The sequence below is a fragment of the Lontra canadensis genome, unplaced genomic scaffold, assembly GCF_010015895.1.
Source record: "Lontra canadensis isolate GAN:19392208 unplaced genomic scaffold, GSC_riverotter_1.0 scaffold112, whole genome shotgun sequence".
In the NCBI taxonomy this organism is placed as follows: domain Eukaryota; kingdom Metazoa; phylum Chordata; class Mammalia; order Carnivora; family Mustelidae; genus Lontra; species Lontra canadensis.
Genome location: NW_022631106.1, coordinates 3,842,894 through 3,857,650, shown reverse-complemented (window position 1 = coordinate 3,857,650; position 14,757 = coordinate 3,842,894). Strand labels below are relative to the sequence as shown.

The 14,757-nt window shown below is 40.6% G+C and overlaps 1 protein-coding gene across 27 annotated transcripts in view; it reads right to left on the bottom strand.

Moving 5' to 3' along the window:
• MAP4K4 (mitogen-activated protein kinase kinase kinase kinase 4) overlaps positions 1–14,757 on the bottom strand; it is a 189,414-nt gene that overhangs the window by 98,815 nt on the left and 75,842 nt on the right. For 26 of the 27 annotated variants that reach the window (XM_032840353.1, XM_032840357.1, XM_032840364.1 and 23 more), the window contains exon 3: positions 8,059–8,115. In XM_032840353.1, the coding sequence (XP_032696244.1) occupies positions 8,059–8,115 (57 nt within the window). Of the gene's footprint in view, positions 1–8,058; positions 8,116–9,304; positions 9,344–14,757 lie in introns of those variants that run through there. The other variant, XM_032840360.1, reaches the window with a different exon arrangement.

Sequence of the window (14,757 nt, the reverse complement as noted above, 5' to 3'; positions counted from 1 at the left end):
CATATATTTATCTCATGCTATACCAGGTATTCTCAATTGGAGTGGTATCATCCCCCTCCCCAACAGGGAAGAAAAGGAGGTTTGGGAGGTGGAGGAAAAAAACATCACTTTTTATGTATAGCGCGAAAGATATACATACAGTACATGAACAGATACATAGACATTTTAAAATTTCATAAGGAGTGATTAGGAAAAAATATCTTCAAAGGCTTCTTAGGGAGCTGATAATGAAAATAAGGCTGAGAAATACTGCTATATTTTTTGAGGATACAGTAGAATTACCAGTTCTCAAAATCAGTCATAATTTTTAATTAAATTAAATCAATTTAAGAGTTTTTCTTCAAGGACTTGTACCAATATTAAAATAATAACAAGAAGAAGAAGAGGTACACTTTGTACAACTTGTGATCTTTATCTATAAAAAAAAATGACTAAGGAAAACGTTCTGAATTAGGAATTGCAATCTAAGATTGAGATCGCTTAAATTAAGTTAGAAGTTATCAAAGGTAAGAAAATGCCAGAGAGGAAATTTGGCATCCCAGTTTCTCTCTTGGTAGCAAAGAGAGAGAAGGTAGTTTGTCGTTTTGTGTTTTTTTTTTTTTAAAGTGGGGGGGTGCCTGGGTGGCTCAGTGGGTTAAGGCCTCTGCCTTCGGCTTGGGTCATGATCCCAGGGTCCTGGGATCAAGCCTCGAATCGGGCCCTCTCCTCGGCAGGGAGCCTGCTTCCTCCCCTCTCTCTCTCTGCCTGCCTCTCTGCCTACTTGTGATCTCTGTCAAATAAATAAAAATCTTTAAAAAAAAAAAAAAAAAAAAAAAGAAAGAAAGAAAGAAAAGAAAGGTAAAAAACAGAAACAAACAAACAAACCAGAAACCAAAGAAAGAAAGACTATCTGGGGCAGGGGTCGGGGGAGGCGGAGGAGGACACACAACTGCCATCAAAGCTGACAGCTGCACATGGTCTCAAGGATACAAAACCAGCTTCTCCTGACAGTCCTCAATGATGCTACAGTGAGTGGGCCAGAGCCATGGACAGGCACTTGCTGGACAAAGTGTCAGCAGATGCCTGAAATGGAAGAGGCCAGTACCAAGCTATAAGGCCTGCAGCATTTAACTGGACTCCGAAGAATAATAGGATGGAACAATAGGTCACACAATCCACAGAGATCTCTCCCCACTTTCCTTTTGTTCTTATTTTTAGTCTAGACAAGAACAGCACATTCATTACATTTTGCTCCCCTTCAATTGAAAAGAGATGAAACTCTGAAGCCTGACAGGGCCTTGCTTTGTCACTAGAGTAAGACTGTTCTGCTCCCTACCGTCAAAGCATGAACTCCTTAAGAACGAGAAATTTGTCCCCCTCCTCTTCCATGGACCTAGCTCAGATGGTGCTCAAACACTGCTCTACCAGATGTGATCTATACTGCTTAGCATTGGGCCTCTCTGTGGCTCCTGCCTCTCCAATCTGATGATGGGCAGAGGCTAGGTTTTTACTAACTGTTCCAGGCAAGGACGTGTTTTTACAGAACTTTTATTCTTACAATCCTAGGAACATAGTGCAAGGAATACGAAGGGTACTCAATAAAATGTGCTGGCTGGCTTCCTGCACCCCAACGAGCATCGGGCCTAGCATCTTCCTTTCCTCCAAGGAATATGCCATGATTACCAACCACAAAGATTTTGATCCTAAGACTAAAAAAAAGTCTGCTCTGGCTGATCTGCTAAAAACAAACTTTAGAAAGGAGAAAATTTGCCAAGACTAATCCAATCTTTAAGGTCCAGATCAAATCTACTTAGAACCTACTGTTTGAAACTGTTAACACTTTCAAAAGCTCATCAATGGAGAAATAAAGATCTGGATTTTAATCCCTGTAATCTAACTGGCAATGTATTCCTGCACAAAAGGTGCCAGTGTCTCTGAGCTAGAATTCTTCACTCGCAGATATGAGGCTTTTTTCCCTAAGGTTCCATTAAAATAGGGGTTTTTAAACTTGAATGTACAGCAGAGTCACCAGGAGGGCTTGTTATAACCCAGACTGCTGGGCCCTAGACCCAATCCAGAATTTCTGATGCAGCAGTCTGGGTGGAACCTGAGACACTGCATTTCTAACAAGTTCCCAGGTATTCACTGGTGCAGGTCCAGAAACTATACTTTGAGAATCTACTACTTTAACCCCATCCCATGCCAGAAGGGCCAAGTGGAGGAAAGACTATGGGACTTGTCAGAAGACTGGAGTGGAACGCTCTATTCTGTGGTGATGAACTGCAGTAAAACATCATTCCACAGAACACCACTTCATCGCAGTTTGACATGAAACACCACATACTAAGTTTGCCTTTGTTCTCTCTGCAACACCCCAAGAAATGTTTAGCCCTACGTAGCCCAAAGCAATGACAAATACAAATCAGGGCATTGAAACTGCATGGCAGTACTTGGGTGTGAGGTGGTCCATTATCCAGATGATCTAGACTAAGCTTTTTAATAAAAAACTGTTTACCATATCTTTTTATACAGTTTTGACATTGAACAATGTAAATAATTTACACATTTTAAAGTTAAATTTAATCCGGAGAAGATGCAAGCCCTATAAATGACTCAGCAGAAACTGAACTGAGCTACGTAACAAATTTATGAACTGTGAGAGAAAGGAACTTTTTCAAATAACTTCTGAGCATAGCATTGACTATAAATCCTTAAGAGGTATAGTCTAAAGGACCAAAAACTTCAGAGGAGAAGTATTCAGGTGTTGGTTTCTAAATATACTTCCCACTAAAAGGAATTAATAAGGCTCCTGAGAGGAAGAGATTCCAAAGTCTGGCCAGTCAGCTTCAAATACCTACTTGTACCAGAAAACACGTAAGTACTCAAAACTAAAGGAGTCCGGTGAAAAAGCATGGTTTAGATCCCATAGCCAGATGAGGCACAATTTGATTAAATAAGTAGTAATAGCTTTAATTGATGGGAACACATTGAATAAATACAATTGCCCATGTCTATACCAACATCCAGAAAAAGAGAGAAAACAAAGAATGGTGGAAATAGGTAAGGAAATTCTTCTTTATAGACCAATGTTAACTAATATAGAGGACAGAAACGAAAAGTCATTATTTCATTGCAATAACTAAATCAGGGAAGGATCACCAAATGAATGCCAAAACAGTTAGTTAAAAAGTTGTTGGTGAACAGAATATTCACACAGTGCTAAAGTATTGCCCTGGAGATTATTTACAAAATGCAAAGCTAACAGTGCATCCTGAGAGAGGAGAGCTCTGGCAGCTCCCTCTTTAATAGAAGATTGAACTTGGACTTGGCTTCACTAATAGACAACTAGAAGGGCTGTATCTCCTGATGTAATGCAATGGGAGGGATCTAATACCACGAATGAGGCATTCTTGCCATACACACACACACACACACACAGTCTAATCAAGAGTCTAATCGAATGCTCCCAACCCAATTTCCAGTTTCCAGGAGATGTAGGAGGGACCAGTTAAAGCACAACACAAGGAAACAGGCAAATCCAGTATGTGGGATATTTTACAAAACAACTGAGTAGATTCTTCCAGAAGTCAATTTCTTAAAAATGAAAGAGAAGAGAAGAAAAAGAAAAGAATGGGAGGGGCCAGGAGGACACAGAGGAACTGATCTAGACAAAAAGTGAGTCAAAAGATAACCAAATGTAATACACAAGCCCTGGCACTTTTGAGGATATCTGAATACAGACTGAACAAAGGCGAAATTCTGTAAGCATTAATTAATTCTTTTAAGATGGTATTATGATTATGTGGAAGACCGTATTTTAAGAGAAGCACACTCCTACAAGTGCAGGGTCATGATGGTGCTACAACAATACACATACGACATATACACAAAATGTTAGCAGCTGTTGAATCTAAGCAAAGGATAGAGCATGTTCATTCCTTCAACAGTTCTGTAATTATGAACATTTTCATAGTAAGAAATTTGGGGGAAATTATTAAAATGGAAACATTAAATATAATTCTCAGAGATAAATCTTACTCTGAGAGCTTTTGGACCCCAAGTTGAGAATTATTCATCCGGCTAATTGACCTTCCTACCTTCTAGAGCATTAACTCAAAGTAATGGGATATCCCAAAACTGTAAGAAACAAACTATTAGCCCCTCACATTAAGACACAAGGACTAAAAGGAAGGAGCTTATGAAGAATTCAAACAATCACTTCAAGTTTCCCTGAGAACACATCAAAAACATACATACACACGACTGCACGTCCAACTGGGGAAATCTGAACAAGCCCTATGGACTGTATCAGCGCCAAGCGTCAGTGGCCTGCCCTGTTCTGAATCCAGGCTGGCAGATGTTGCATAATGGTATGGGCTCCTTTGCTGTAACTGAACATCGGAGTACGGATCAAAACCTTCACTTGTAAGAGCAACTGTTTTCCTTGCCTGATCTTGGGCAAAGGCCTCAGTTATGAAGATGTTACCACTGCAGAAAACTGGGTGCTGGTACATGAGACCCCACCCCCCATATAATTCTCTACAAATTCTTTGAATCTATAATTATTTCAAAAACAAAAGCACCACATTATAGATCTCATGTCCTGGTTTTCTCCAGTTTGAACATATCCTTAACCTGCTCCTTACCCCTCCCCACAACCAATCTGATAAATGACAAGCTTTCTTTAAAAAGAGCTCTTCACAATCCTAAAGATAGTCAATTCTTAAAATTGTGAAAGTCGGAGAAGATATACAGAGATCTCTACATCTCTTGCAAATAAACGCCTCCAGTATAGACTCCCCACTTCGCTACGTAGTACTTTTACTTCACGCAGGGTGAAATACGAATTTTCAGCTGGCTCCGTTTTCCAGGATCACAAAATCATGTAGAGAAGTGATGAGGACTCAGTGCAGCCAGCCTACAGCACATTCATTCAGGGATGCCAACAGCTGACAGGTGAGGAGAAGAGCAGCCACACCATTTACCTCCCCATGTCTGCTGCTTTTCTGGCCTTCTAAGCCTGAGAAATAACTAGTAGGCTGGTAACTGCCTCTCAATTTCACCTGAGGAAGAGGCTCAAGAGTCAGGACACGTCCATGATTCCCCCCCCCCCCCCCGGAATAAGCATTCATACTTTTTGTTCCTGAGAAGAAACTGAGTAGAATTCAGGAACTATACAGAATCCTCCTCTCATCAACAGGACCACTCCAACAGCCTCTTCTGCTGGAGCTGAAACCAGAAACATCACCTACAATTTTCCCCTCATGCCAGACTGCTCCCAAATCCCCCTCAGGGCAATGCCTAAAACTTGACAAGAGCAGGGAGATCCTTGATGTGAGGGGTGGCAAGGGAATGTTTCCCAGGGTGCCAGCTGCCTGATACCCTCTTTCCATAATTGACACTTGCTCTGAGCCCTGACCGTGCCCCAAGCTGTTGCACAGAGGTCACTCTATAGAGAGGTCACTGTATGAAAACAGCACACAAGAAACATTATTGAGAGGCCAAATGGTAAACGGCTGATTGGGTTTGTGTTTGTTCTGAAGACTCACCATCTGGCTATCATTTTACCTGAACACATGGGCTTTGCATAATTATTTTTAAAGGAGTCCTGAAAATGCATTTGTCCAACAGTGCCTGATTTTGCAGGCAAGGAAATACCTTTTGTATACAACTCAACAAAGTGGAATGCAAAAGCATCTATCACACGCATAGATATGTATTTCATAGCTATGCTCATATATGACTAGTATATAAACCAAAACACCAACAGTGATTACTGCAACGTGGCACTTTTATAAAGATTTAATTTTGAAAAATATTTTCCTATATTTTACGCTTTTTTTAAAGCTGTGATTATATACTTCACAGTTACTATCAGAGCCGGGCTTAGGAGAAGAGGGTTGCTCTGGAGAAGACAAACTTCATTCAGATTCCATTCGAGATGTGGAAGGGAGCACAGCCTGGCTGGTGACAAAAGCTCTGTAAGCCAGGGCAGCACAGGCTGAAGTGAGAAAAGAAATGCAACTCTCAGGGCGCCTGGGTGGCTCAGTTGGTTAAGCGTCTGACTCTTGATTTGGGCTCCGGTCATGGTCCCAGGGTCATGGGCTCAAGCTCTGCAGCAGCTCCACACTCAGCAGGGAGTCTGCTTGAGGTTCTCTCAACCTCCATACTCCCTCTCTGCCCCCGCCCCACCCCACTCACCTGTGCACTCATACTCTCCCTCTTTCTCTCAATCCATCAGTCAAGAAGGAAAGCAGAAAAAAAAAAATTAACTCTCAGAACTTCCAAATGCTTCATAAAATTCCTAAAGCTTACATTCAGAATGATGCCCAGTCTGCTAACGAACAAGTCAGGAAGTGTGTCAATAAATGTCAAAGAACTGGGGCTCCAACTACACATTTCCCACTGTGGCACCAGCACCATGCCCAGTGGCAAGAATGGAGACTTGAGAGGAAGGTGCCATCCATCATTCCATTCACAGAGGGCACTTCAGAAATAACTATTGTATTTAAATCACAATTAAAATTTTTGTTCCTTCACCACTCTTTAAAATAATCTTAAAAATAATACTTAACTGGAAAGCATCCAATTTCCCCAAGCTGTACACCAAGATAGGCTCACTATAAGGCCAAAGAAGAGTCATTTACCCCAGTAGAATACAAGAACCTTTAGGCCACTCAACCAAACAATGGGTACCTTTTCATTATGAAGTCTCCAGTATTCTCTCTGGCAGAAAAAAAGAGAGCTGCCGTCTCATAAAATGTCCCATCTTCAGATATTTGTAAAAAGTTCTATAATTTGTCCCATAGTCCACAGGTAACAATGTTTTCTAATTCTTACTAACAAACATGCACCCTGGAGATGAGCATGTTCTTAGAGACCAAGGAGAGAAAAGGACAGAGAAAGAAACCACTCTAGAATGCTCAACTGCACACCTGATGGTTTAGCCATTATTTCCCTAGACCAAACCCAGATGTGGGGAGACTATAGCTTGATATAAAGATAACCCAAATCAGGGCGACGGGGTGGCTTAGGCGGCTAAGTGTCCAACTACTGATTTTGGCTTAGGTCATGATCTCAGGGTCGTGAGATCAAGCCCCTACTTGAGATTCTCACCCTCTCCCTCTGACCCCTCCCCTGGTCCCTGCACACGTGTCCTCACATGCATGCTCTCTCTCTCAAAAAGAAGTAAAAATAAATTTTCAAAAAGATATCCTAGATCCCCATGGCTGCTACCTAACTCTCTCTAGAATCTGTGATATATCATGGTAAATCTTACTCATAATTAGGCAAGTTAGAAGAAACCAAGAGAATGAAAAGTAAGATTTCAGATAAAAATAATTTAAAGTAAGATGGATTTTGTTGACTATAGTCCATGGTCCTCTTTAAAAAGTCTAAGTATGGACTTGAGCATGTATGTACACTCACAGGAACATATACACTTACTTTTGTGTGAATTAATCTCTCCTCTTTCCCATCTAAAGCTACAGAGTAAATCCTCATGTGACCATTTCAAGAACTATTTTTTGCTACTAAATTTTGCCAACAATCTGCTCAGCATTCTAACAGATGTTTCTGTTTTCAAACCTCTGGGAACTTAAGCTGGGTCTGTTTTCTTTCCCCATGTTAAAAATAAAAGAAATGGCACAAATGTGGCCTAATACCCTAGAGAAGCTTTTCCCCACCCCACAACCCTCTATCTCCCTATTCATGTGACCTCCACGATCCCTTCTCAAATCTTTTCTTTTCCATTAGAGAAGATGTTTCCAATTATGGCCCATTAAGCTGCCAAGGATGACATCACTCAGTTTTTTGTTTTTATTTTGTTTTTTTTTGTTTTTATTTAAAGAAAATGCTACTGATTCCTAGTTACTTGGGGACCATCTGCAACAATTTAAGCCAACTAGTCTGCTGGACCTTATGAACCCACCATGTCACCGGCGGGGGGAGGGGAGGGTGGGACTTGTTCAAGATCCATGCTACCAACAGAACAATACCATTACACTAGGGGTTGGAGGGACAAGAGGATCTTGCTTTTATAGAATGATTGCTTTAAAATTATTTGTGACCCAACCTTACCTCAGTGACATCCATAACTTTGATGGCCGCCAGCTGACCTGTTTTAACATGTCGACCCTGAAAAACAGAAAAAAGAAGAAAATTGGCACCATTGTTTTTTCGTGATCATTAGAAAAGAATGGTTGAAGTTTCAATAAATCATTTCTTTTAATATCATTTCTTTTGTATTTTTTTCCCAAAGTAATGATGACATAGTCCCATGACCTCCAGTAGAACAACATGGGTTGTAATGCCAATGAACTCCACTTAATAAACAAAAGAAGTGGTAGAGCCAATGAGTTTTGATAAAGTATCAATTCTTTTCTTCTCAGGTTCAATTTACTTAACATTACCTCTCAACCTAAGCAACTTAAATAATATTTTCTTCTACACATCAACTTGATCACGTTTTCTTTCTTAACATTCTACATGAATGAAATGACCCAAAAAAGCCTCTTGATCTTTATTTTCAGAAATGGATAGTAGCCATTTTTCCCTAGTGTACTCCCAAGGCTCATTACTCGATTTTACAAAAAAGTTACCTGAGAGTCTTCTTTGAAGCTTTCCTGCAGTCCCAAGATAGGGAAGTTGGGAGGATAATTACCCAGAATAAGGAAGTGTGAAAGAGATAGGGATGATGCAGTGATAGTCTAACTCCTGACCTAGGACCTAAAACTCATTATTTATATCCCTGGGCATTTCAAACCAATGTCAGGTCAATCTCACACCCAGATGAACAGGACTAGTTTTAATTCCTGTCAGCTCTGTGTCCCTCCATCCACTCTTTGCAGTGCTCTGCTGGCCATTTCTCAGGTTGAGTAACACAGAGCTATCCAGATCTCCTGAGCTTGATGTACTTCAGGACTTTGTGGACAAGAGTCTTTTCTCAACAAATGTAAAACAGAAAGAACATCCCCATAGCTTCCAAGAGCCTGCCTCTCGTGTGGTCTCATGCTGAATAGTTATGAACTTTAGAACTTGAAACCTGAGGAAAGCTCTCCATTTAGTCTGGAAAGCTTACCCACGAACTCAAGTTACATCTAGGACAAAACAACTCCATGAAAATGACACTGTATTACAATTACATCTCAACTGTATGAGGTCATGGTGATATGGAGTCCTGCAATGGCCCAGGATTTCACGAGCAGAAACTACACAACAACGTAACATACAGGTAACCAGGACAAATAAAATCCACAGGCCAGGAATCTCATTGCAACTCTCACCCACCCACAGACACCACCGCCCCCGTCCCAAAGTGAATTACCTTCCTGGTCTTCAAAAGTGCTTCCATGCAAGTAGGGGCACCACCTCCCACAACACACACACCTGCAGTTTAGACAGTCTCAAATTCTGCTTCTGAGGTAAGCAGGCTTGTCCCACATTGGTCCATAGCCCAAGGAACTGCCTCCTGCCCTGTCAGCTATTTCCCAGCTACCATTCCACACGCATGCTTTTCCATCAGTCAGTCTCCGCAGATATGAACTGTCCTCTCAACTGTGGCTTCAGTACTCCATCACCACACCATCCCCAACATCGTCACACAGCCTGCTGAACAATCTGGCACCCTTCCTGTATTCACAGCTGAGTAATCCACAGTCCTGCAAGAAAATGCTGCCCTGTATCTATGTTCCCATACAGTGCACAAAATGATCTAAGAAGCCATTCGACCTCTACAGAAGCTCCACCCCAGAGATGCAGAGTAGAACACAACTATGTATCACGAAAGTGGTAATTTATGAACATTATATGGTCTCCCATATCTCTGGTTCTACTGCCATTTTTTTTTACTACCTGTCTGTCCAAGACTTAGTATCTTTTGATAATATGCATTTCTGAATCACTTATTTAAAATTTTTGCCTATGTGTGTTTTGGATCTGTAACCTCAGCCTTTTTGGAAACTGAGCTGTCCATGTCATGGGCACTGGCAGGATCCTAAAGCTAAAGGACAGTGACACAGAGCATGGACTCCAGCATCAACACTGTATCCACACTTAGTGTCCCCTTACCTGTATAAGGTAACATAACAATGCCTCAACCTCCTGTCTAAGACAGGAACAATGGTGCCCACTTCACATGTTTATCATGAAAAATAACAAAGATGCAAAGAACAGTGTAGTACACATGAGTGGTAAATAAAATAATAAATATGGTAATAGAATACAACTGGACTTTGCTTCCCTAAATGGAAGACAGAAAATTAATTTATTAGCATAGTATCAAAAAAACTCCCATGACCGACTGGTTAACACAATCATGAAGCCAAATTATGATTTCCTTAAATCCAAGAACAAAGAGGAAAACTTAAGGGAACAAAATATTAAGTAACCTTCTGGTGCTTTCTATATAAGGGACACAAAGATCATCTATCTCCTTAGCACCCAGGAAGCCCTCAAAACTGGAAACACATACCTGATTACTCTTCCTGCAGTGGGGTTATTTCCAAATTACTAAAGCAAATTTCTTGCTGAAAGAATCAAAGGATGACAGAAAATGTCACAAGAATTGCCCCCCAGCTTTTGTTCTTTAAAGAGGTAAACAGCACTGTGCTGGGAATGTGTTAGGTGAGTGTGGGGGAGGGGAAGGTCTTCTGAGTACCTGATAATTTAGGATCCTTACAGATGAAGAAAATCCATGGGCCTATGGAAAAAAAAAAAACCACTCCAGATATTTATGTAATGTAGAAGTATTTCCCTCTGTGCCTGAACTCAAGACCACAGGAGTATTCTCAGAACTTAGGGTTTGACAGTCGCATAAAAGCTTAGAGTTGTGGATTCATTCAGTACTTGCTTTACACAGAACGTGAGTTTCCCTTACTAAGGGATTAGAGAATCAGGACCTGACAACTAATCAGTTATTTTTGTGTCCAGAGGGTGGACCATGCAAAGGTACTAGCCTTCATTAACGCATGCCAGATCTTCCAAAATTAGGTCCATTTTAAATTTAAATTTAAGTTTAAATCAGGAAAACAAAGAATTCTGTCTCCCTCCTTTATAAGAAATAAGACAGCATACTGAAAGAAATGAATTTGGGATTCTGGCAGAGTTAGGCTTTCATTTCTCTGCTACCACTTCATTACTGTAAATTTCCTTGAGAAAGCTTCCTAGGATTATTGTAGGATTCCAATGTTCTTTTTAGAATAGGCAAGCTAGAAATAAAATGCATAAAGTACATGAAGCTCTGGCCATCATATCTGGCATATAATGGGCTCTAAGATAAGAGATCCACTCCCACCAGAGGCCTATGCTAATGCTTTCTCTTTAATTCCCCTTGCAACTACCATAACCCCAGTCAATTTAAGCCCATTTCTCATTTTCAAAGGGCATGGCCAATAGGGGAAAAGGCAGTAGGATACTAAAGTAATGTACTTCCCTAATTATTTTTTAAAAAGAAACAAAAAGAAAACCTCCAAATCAGAAACAGAAATAATAATCTATCTATTCAGATGCATCATCTTTGCAAAAAAGAACCAAAATGGCGAGCAAACAGACTGAGGAGAAAAACTACAACTGGGACTGAAATGCACCAAACATCTATATGCGTGTAATTGTGCGCAAAGGAGGTCATATGAAGAGTGGTTGAGAGGATATAAGTCTGTCTGTAATTTACTCAACACTACCCCAGAGAGAACATATTAAAGGTTCCTCTCGGGGTGGGTTATAAGCTTAAGTCTACAAAAGCCAGGTGTCCCCACCCATCAGGGAGGCCCTGCCCACGCTCCCATGGCACACTTTAGAGCTGTAACGAATGGCCCTCAGCAGCACATGAAGAGAAAATACACATAATCATAACCAACTGCATTGTGCTAGGGACTCAAGGATATAAGCAAAGGCATGATTTCACTGAAGTCTGAGGCTACACATCTAGACTCTATCATTCCACTCTGACCTCTACACCATCTCTTAAAGGCTGCTTCATGCAGTTTGCTCCCTACAGATGACCAATATGACCACTTTCCTTAGCCAGAGTCTGAATCCAGCATGCTGTGTCACTGAAATGCCTACCCTGTGCATGGAGAGGTTTGCAAATTAATATTAATAGGACCTTTCTTTCTACCGTATCATCCACTTTCAGAACATGCCAGTATATGATTTGGTCAGCACTAAATACACATAGCTAACATCCATTTATGAACTTGATTCTCTTGGCCTATTGCCTCATTTCTTGGACACAGTGTCCCATCCAGTGTTATAAAATGCCAGAAGGGAGAGTCTAAAGGCCCCTGGCTTTTTATATGAGGTACCATGTGAACATTAAGGCACTTATAAGTCATCAAATGAGGAAAACCCCCAAATACCATTCATAACTAGGACACCTAGACATTTTTTTGAAGGCCAGCAAAACAGGCCATTATCCTATTCTACAGATGAAGAATGCTGAGGTGAATGTTATTAAGTTATCTGCCCATGTATGATGGCAGCAGGATTGTATTTCCACAATGATTTATAAAATGCAAGGGATGAACTCCTACCATTTCTATCAACTTGTCAAATTCCTGCTTTGAGGTCCTTTTTTTTTTTCCAAAGAAATAGCTTAAATTATTTCCCCTCAATGCCCTTAAAGGGTTACCAAGATTTGGAATTAAAATCATTGCTGCAATAAATATTATTTGACACAAAGTCAGATTGGCCCACACTAACCAGAATCGTCCCCTTTAGTAAAAGACCTTTGCAACATTTGATTTTTGGTTTTTAAATGGGGGAAATGAATGTTTCTTTTTTAGAAAGGAAAACTCAAACTATTCTTGGCAGATGTCCAAGCTAAGGAGAAGCCTAATTTCTAACTCTCCTTCATGTTTCTAATAGAGTCAGAACTGACACCTTGCATCTACAAATATGCATTACATTTATGTACATGTTATAAGAGAAAACACACACACACACACACACACAAACATGGTTTTAAAATGCAAGGCACTGTGGCAGCCTGTCTATCTGCCTTTAAAAGCCTGTCCCTAATCCACAAAGAGGAGCCTAGTGGCAGAAGAAACAACATTCACGGGAAGCTTTTAAATCCCAAGAGGAAAAAGAAGGCAAATCACCAACTACCAGGTAACTAACTCATGTTACATAATATTTTTTTTTAAGATTTTATTTATTTATTTGACAGAGAGAGAGCGCTCACAAGTAGGCAGAAAGGCAGGCAGAGAGAGGGGGGAAGCAGGCTCTCTGCTGAGCAGAGATCCGGATATGGGGCTCGATCCCAGGACCCTGAGATCATGACCTGAGCCGAAGGCAGAGGCTTTAACCCACTGAGCCACCCAGGCGCCCCGACATGTTACATAATCTTTACCTAGACCCCCAGGAAACTCCATTAAAATACGTCTGACGAATACATATGCTTACTTAAAGGCAAAATCTGATGGTCTCACTCATAAGAGAAAACTTAGAGGGGGTGCAAATGAATCGAAGACATGAAAAACCAAGTCCTTAACTTGGGACATGTCTCCTCGGGGATGGTCATGCTCCTGTTTGACAACAATCATCCCTTGTCGTTGTATGGCATCAGCATCTCGTACCTGAACAAGGACATGTACTGTAACTCAGCAACTCCTTTACTGCACTCAGAGTTTCCTACTTAACTCTGACCTTTCTTCACAGAATCATAAAGCTTTTGTACTCATTCGGACTGAGAGAATAGACTATTAGAGAAGAAAACTCTATTAAATTTATGACACTTTGCAAGGTAAGTAAACAATTCAGGAACAACAAATATCTTCTTCTCTCAACAACCCAGAGGGGTGCACGCTTACAGCCTGAACTCTAGCAAGCATGATCCTTATGATACCCGGGAAGCATCTACTACTAGAGATAGCACTATAAGAACAGGACACAAAGCCCCAGGAGGTCCCTATTTTGGGGGCATATAGTGACCAAAGCACTTTCTGTGCACTTTCATTTACTCCTGAAATAACCCAACGTAGGTACCAATGTCCCCATTTCATAGATAGAGAAACTGAAGCTTTGAGAGGATTATGCAGTTAAGTGCTGTAAACTTTAAAATAGAAATGACCACAAACTTCCCATTAAACCAACTTATACAGGAACTGCTGAGTATACTATTCTATAACATAAATATTTTAAGTGGTTATAATCAAACATGGAAATGCAGTAACCAATAATAAAAACTTACTCTCAATCCCTGGACTTTCCTCTCTTATGATAAATCAGAAAAGTCAATGAAAGAATATCCTGAAGGAATTCTTTAGGAAATCTGAAGGCATATGTGAACACATTCAAGCCCCTCATTCTTGGCTTTCTGAAACTGGTAATGGGTTTGTCTGTTCCTTCATTAACTCACCATAAATTTTCTTTCAATAAATATTGGAGATCAGAATGCTTCTCCTTTCTGCTGACTTTAACCTGAAACAAAAACTCCAGAGATTAACTTCCTGATACTGGTTTTCTATTTGCTTAACAGAAAAACCCACCAACACCAAAATTCAGTAAACTGAAGACTGACTATATTTAACCAGTGCCCAGGACATCCCCTATGCTGCCAGGGGAGCTAAAACACCCCATCAGCCCTCAGAAAGTTTATAATTTAGAGGGACATTAAAAAAATCCACAAGAAGGGGCACTAACATGGTGACAGAGAAACACTGTACTCTGGAGCAGAAACACTTATGAAACAGGATAGTGTGAGAGGAATTGCTCTGCTCTAGCACAAAGTGCAAAAGGTGTTGTTAAAGAGACCATCACTGTGAGGCTAATAGTGTA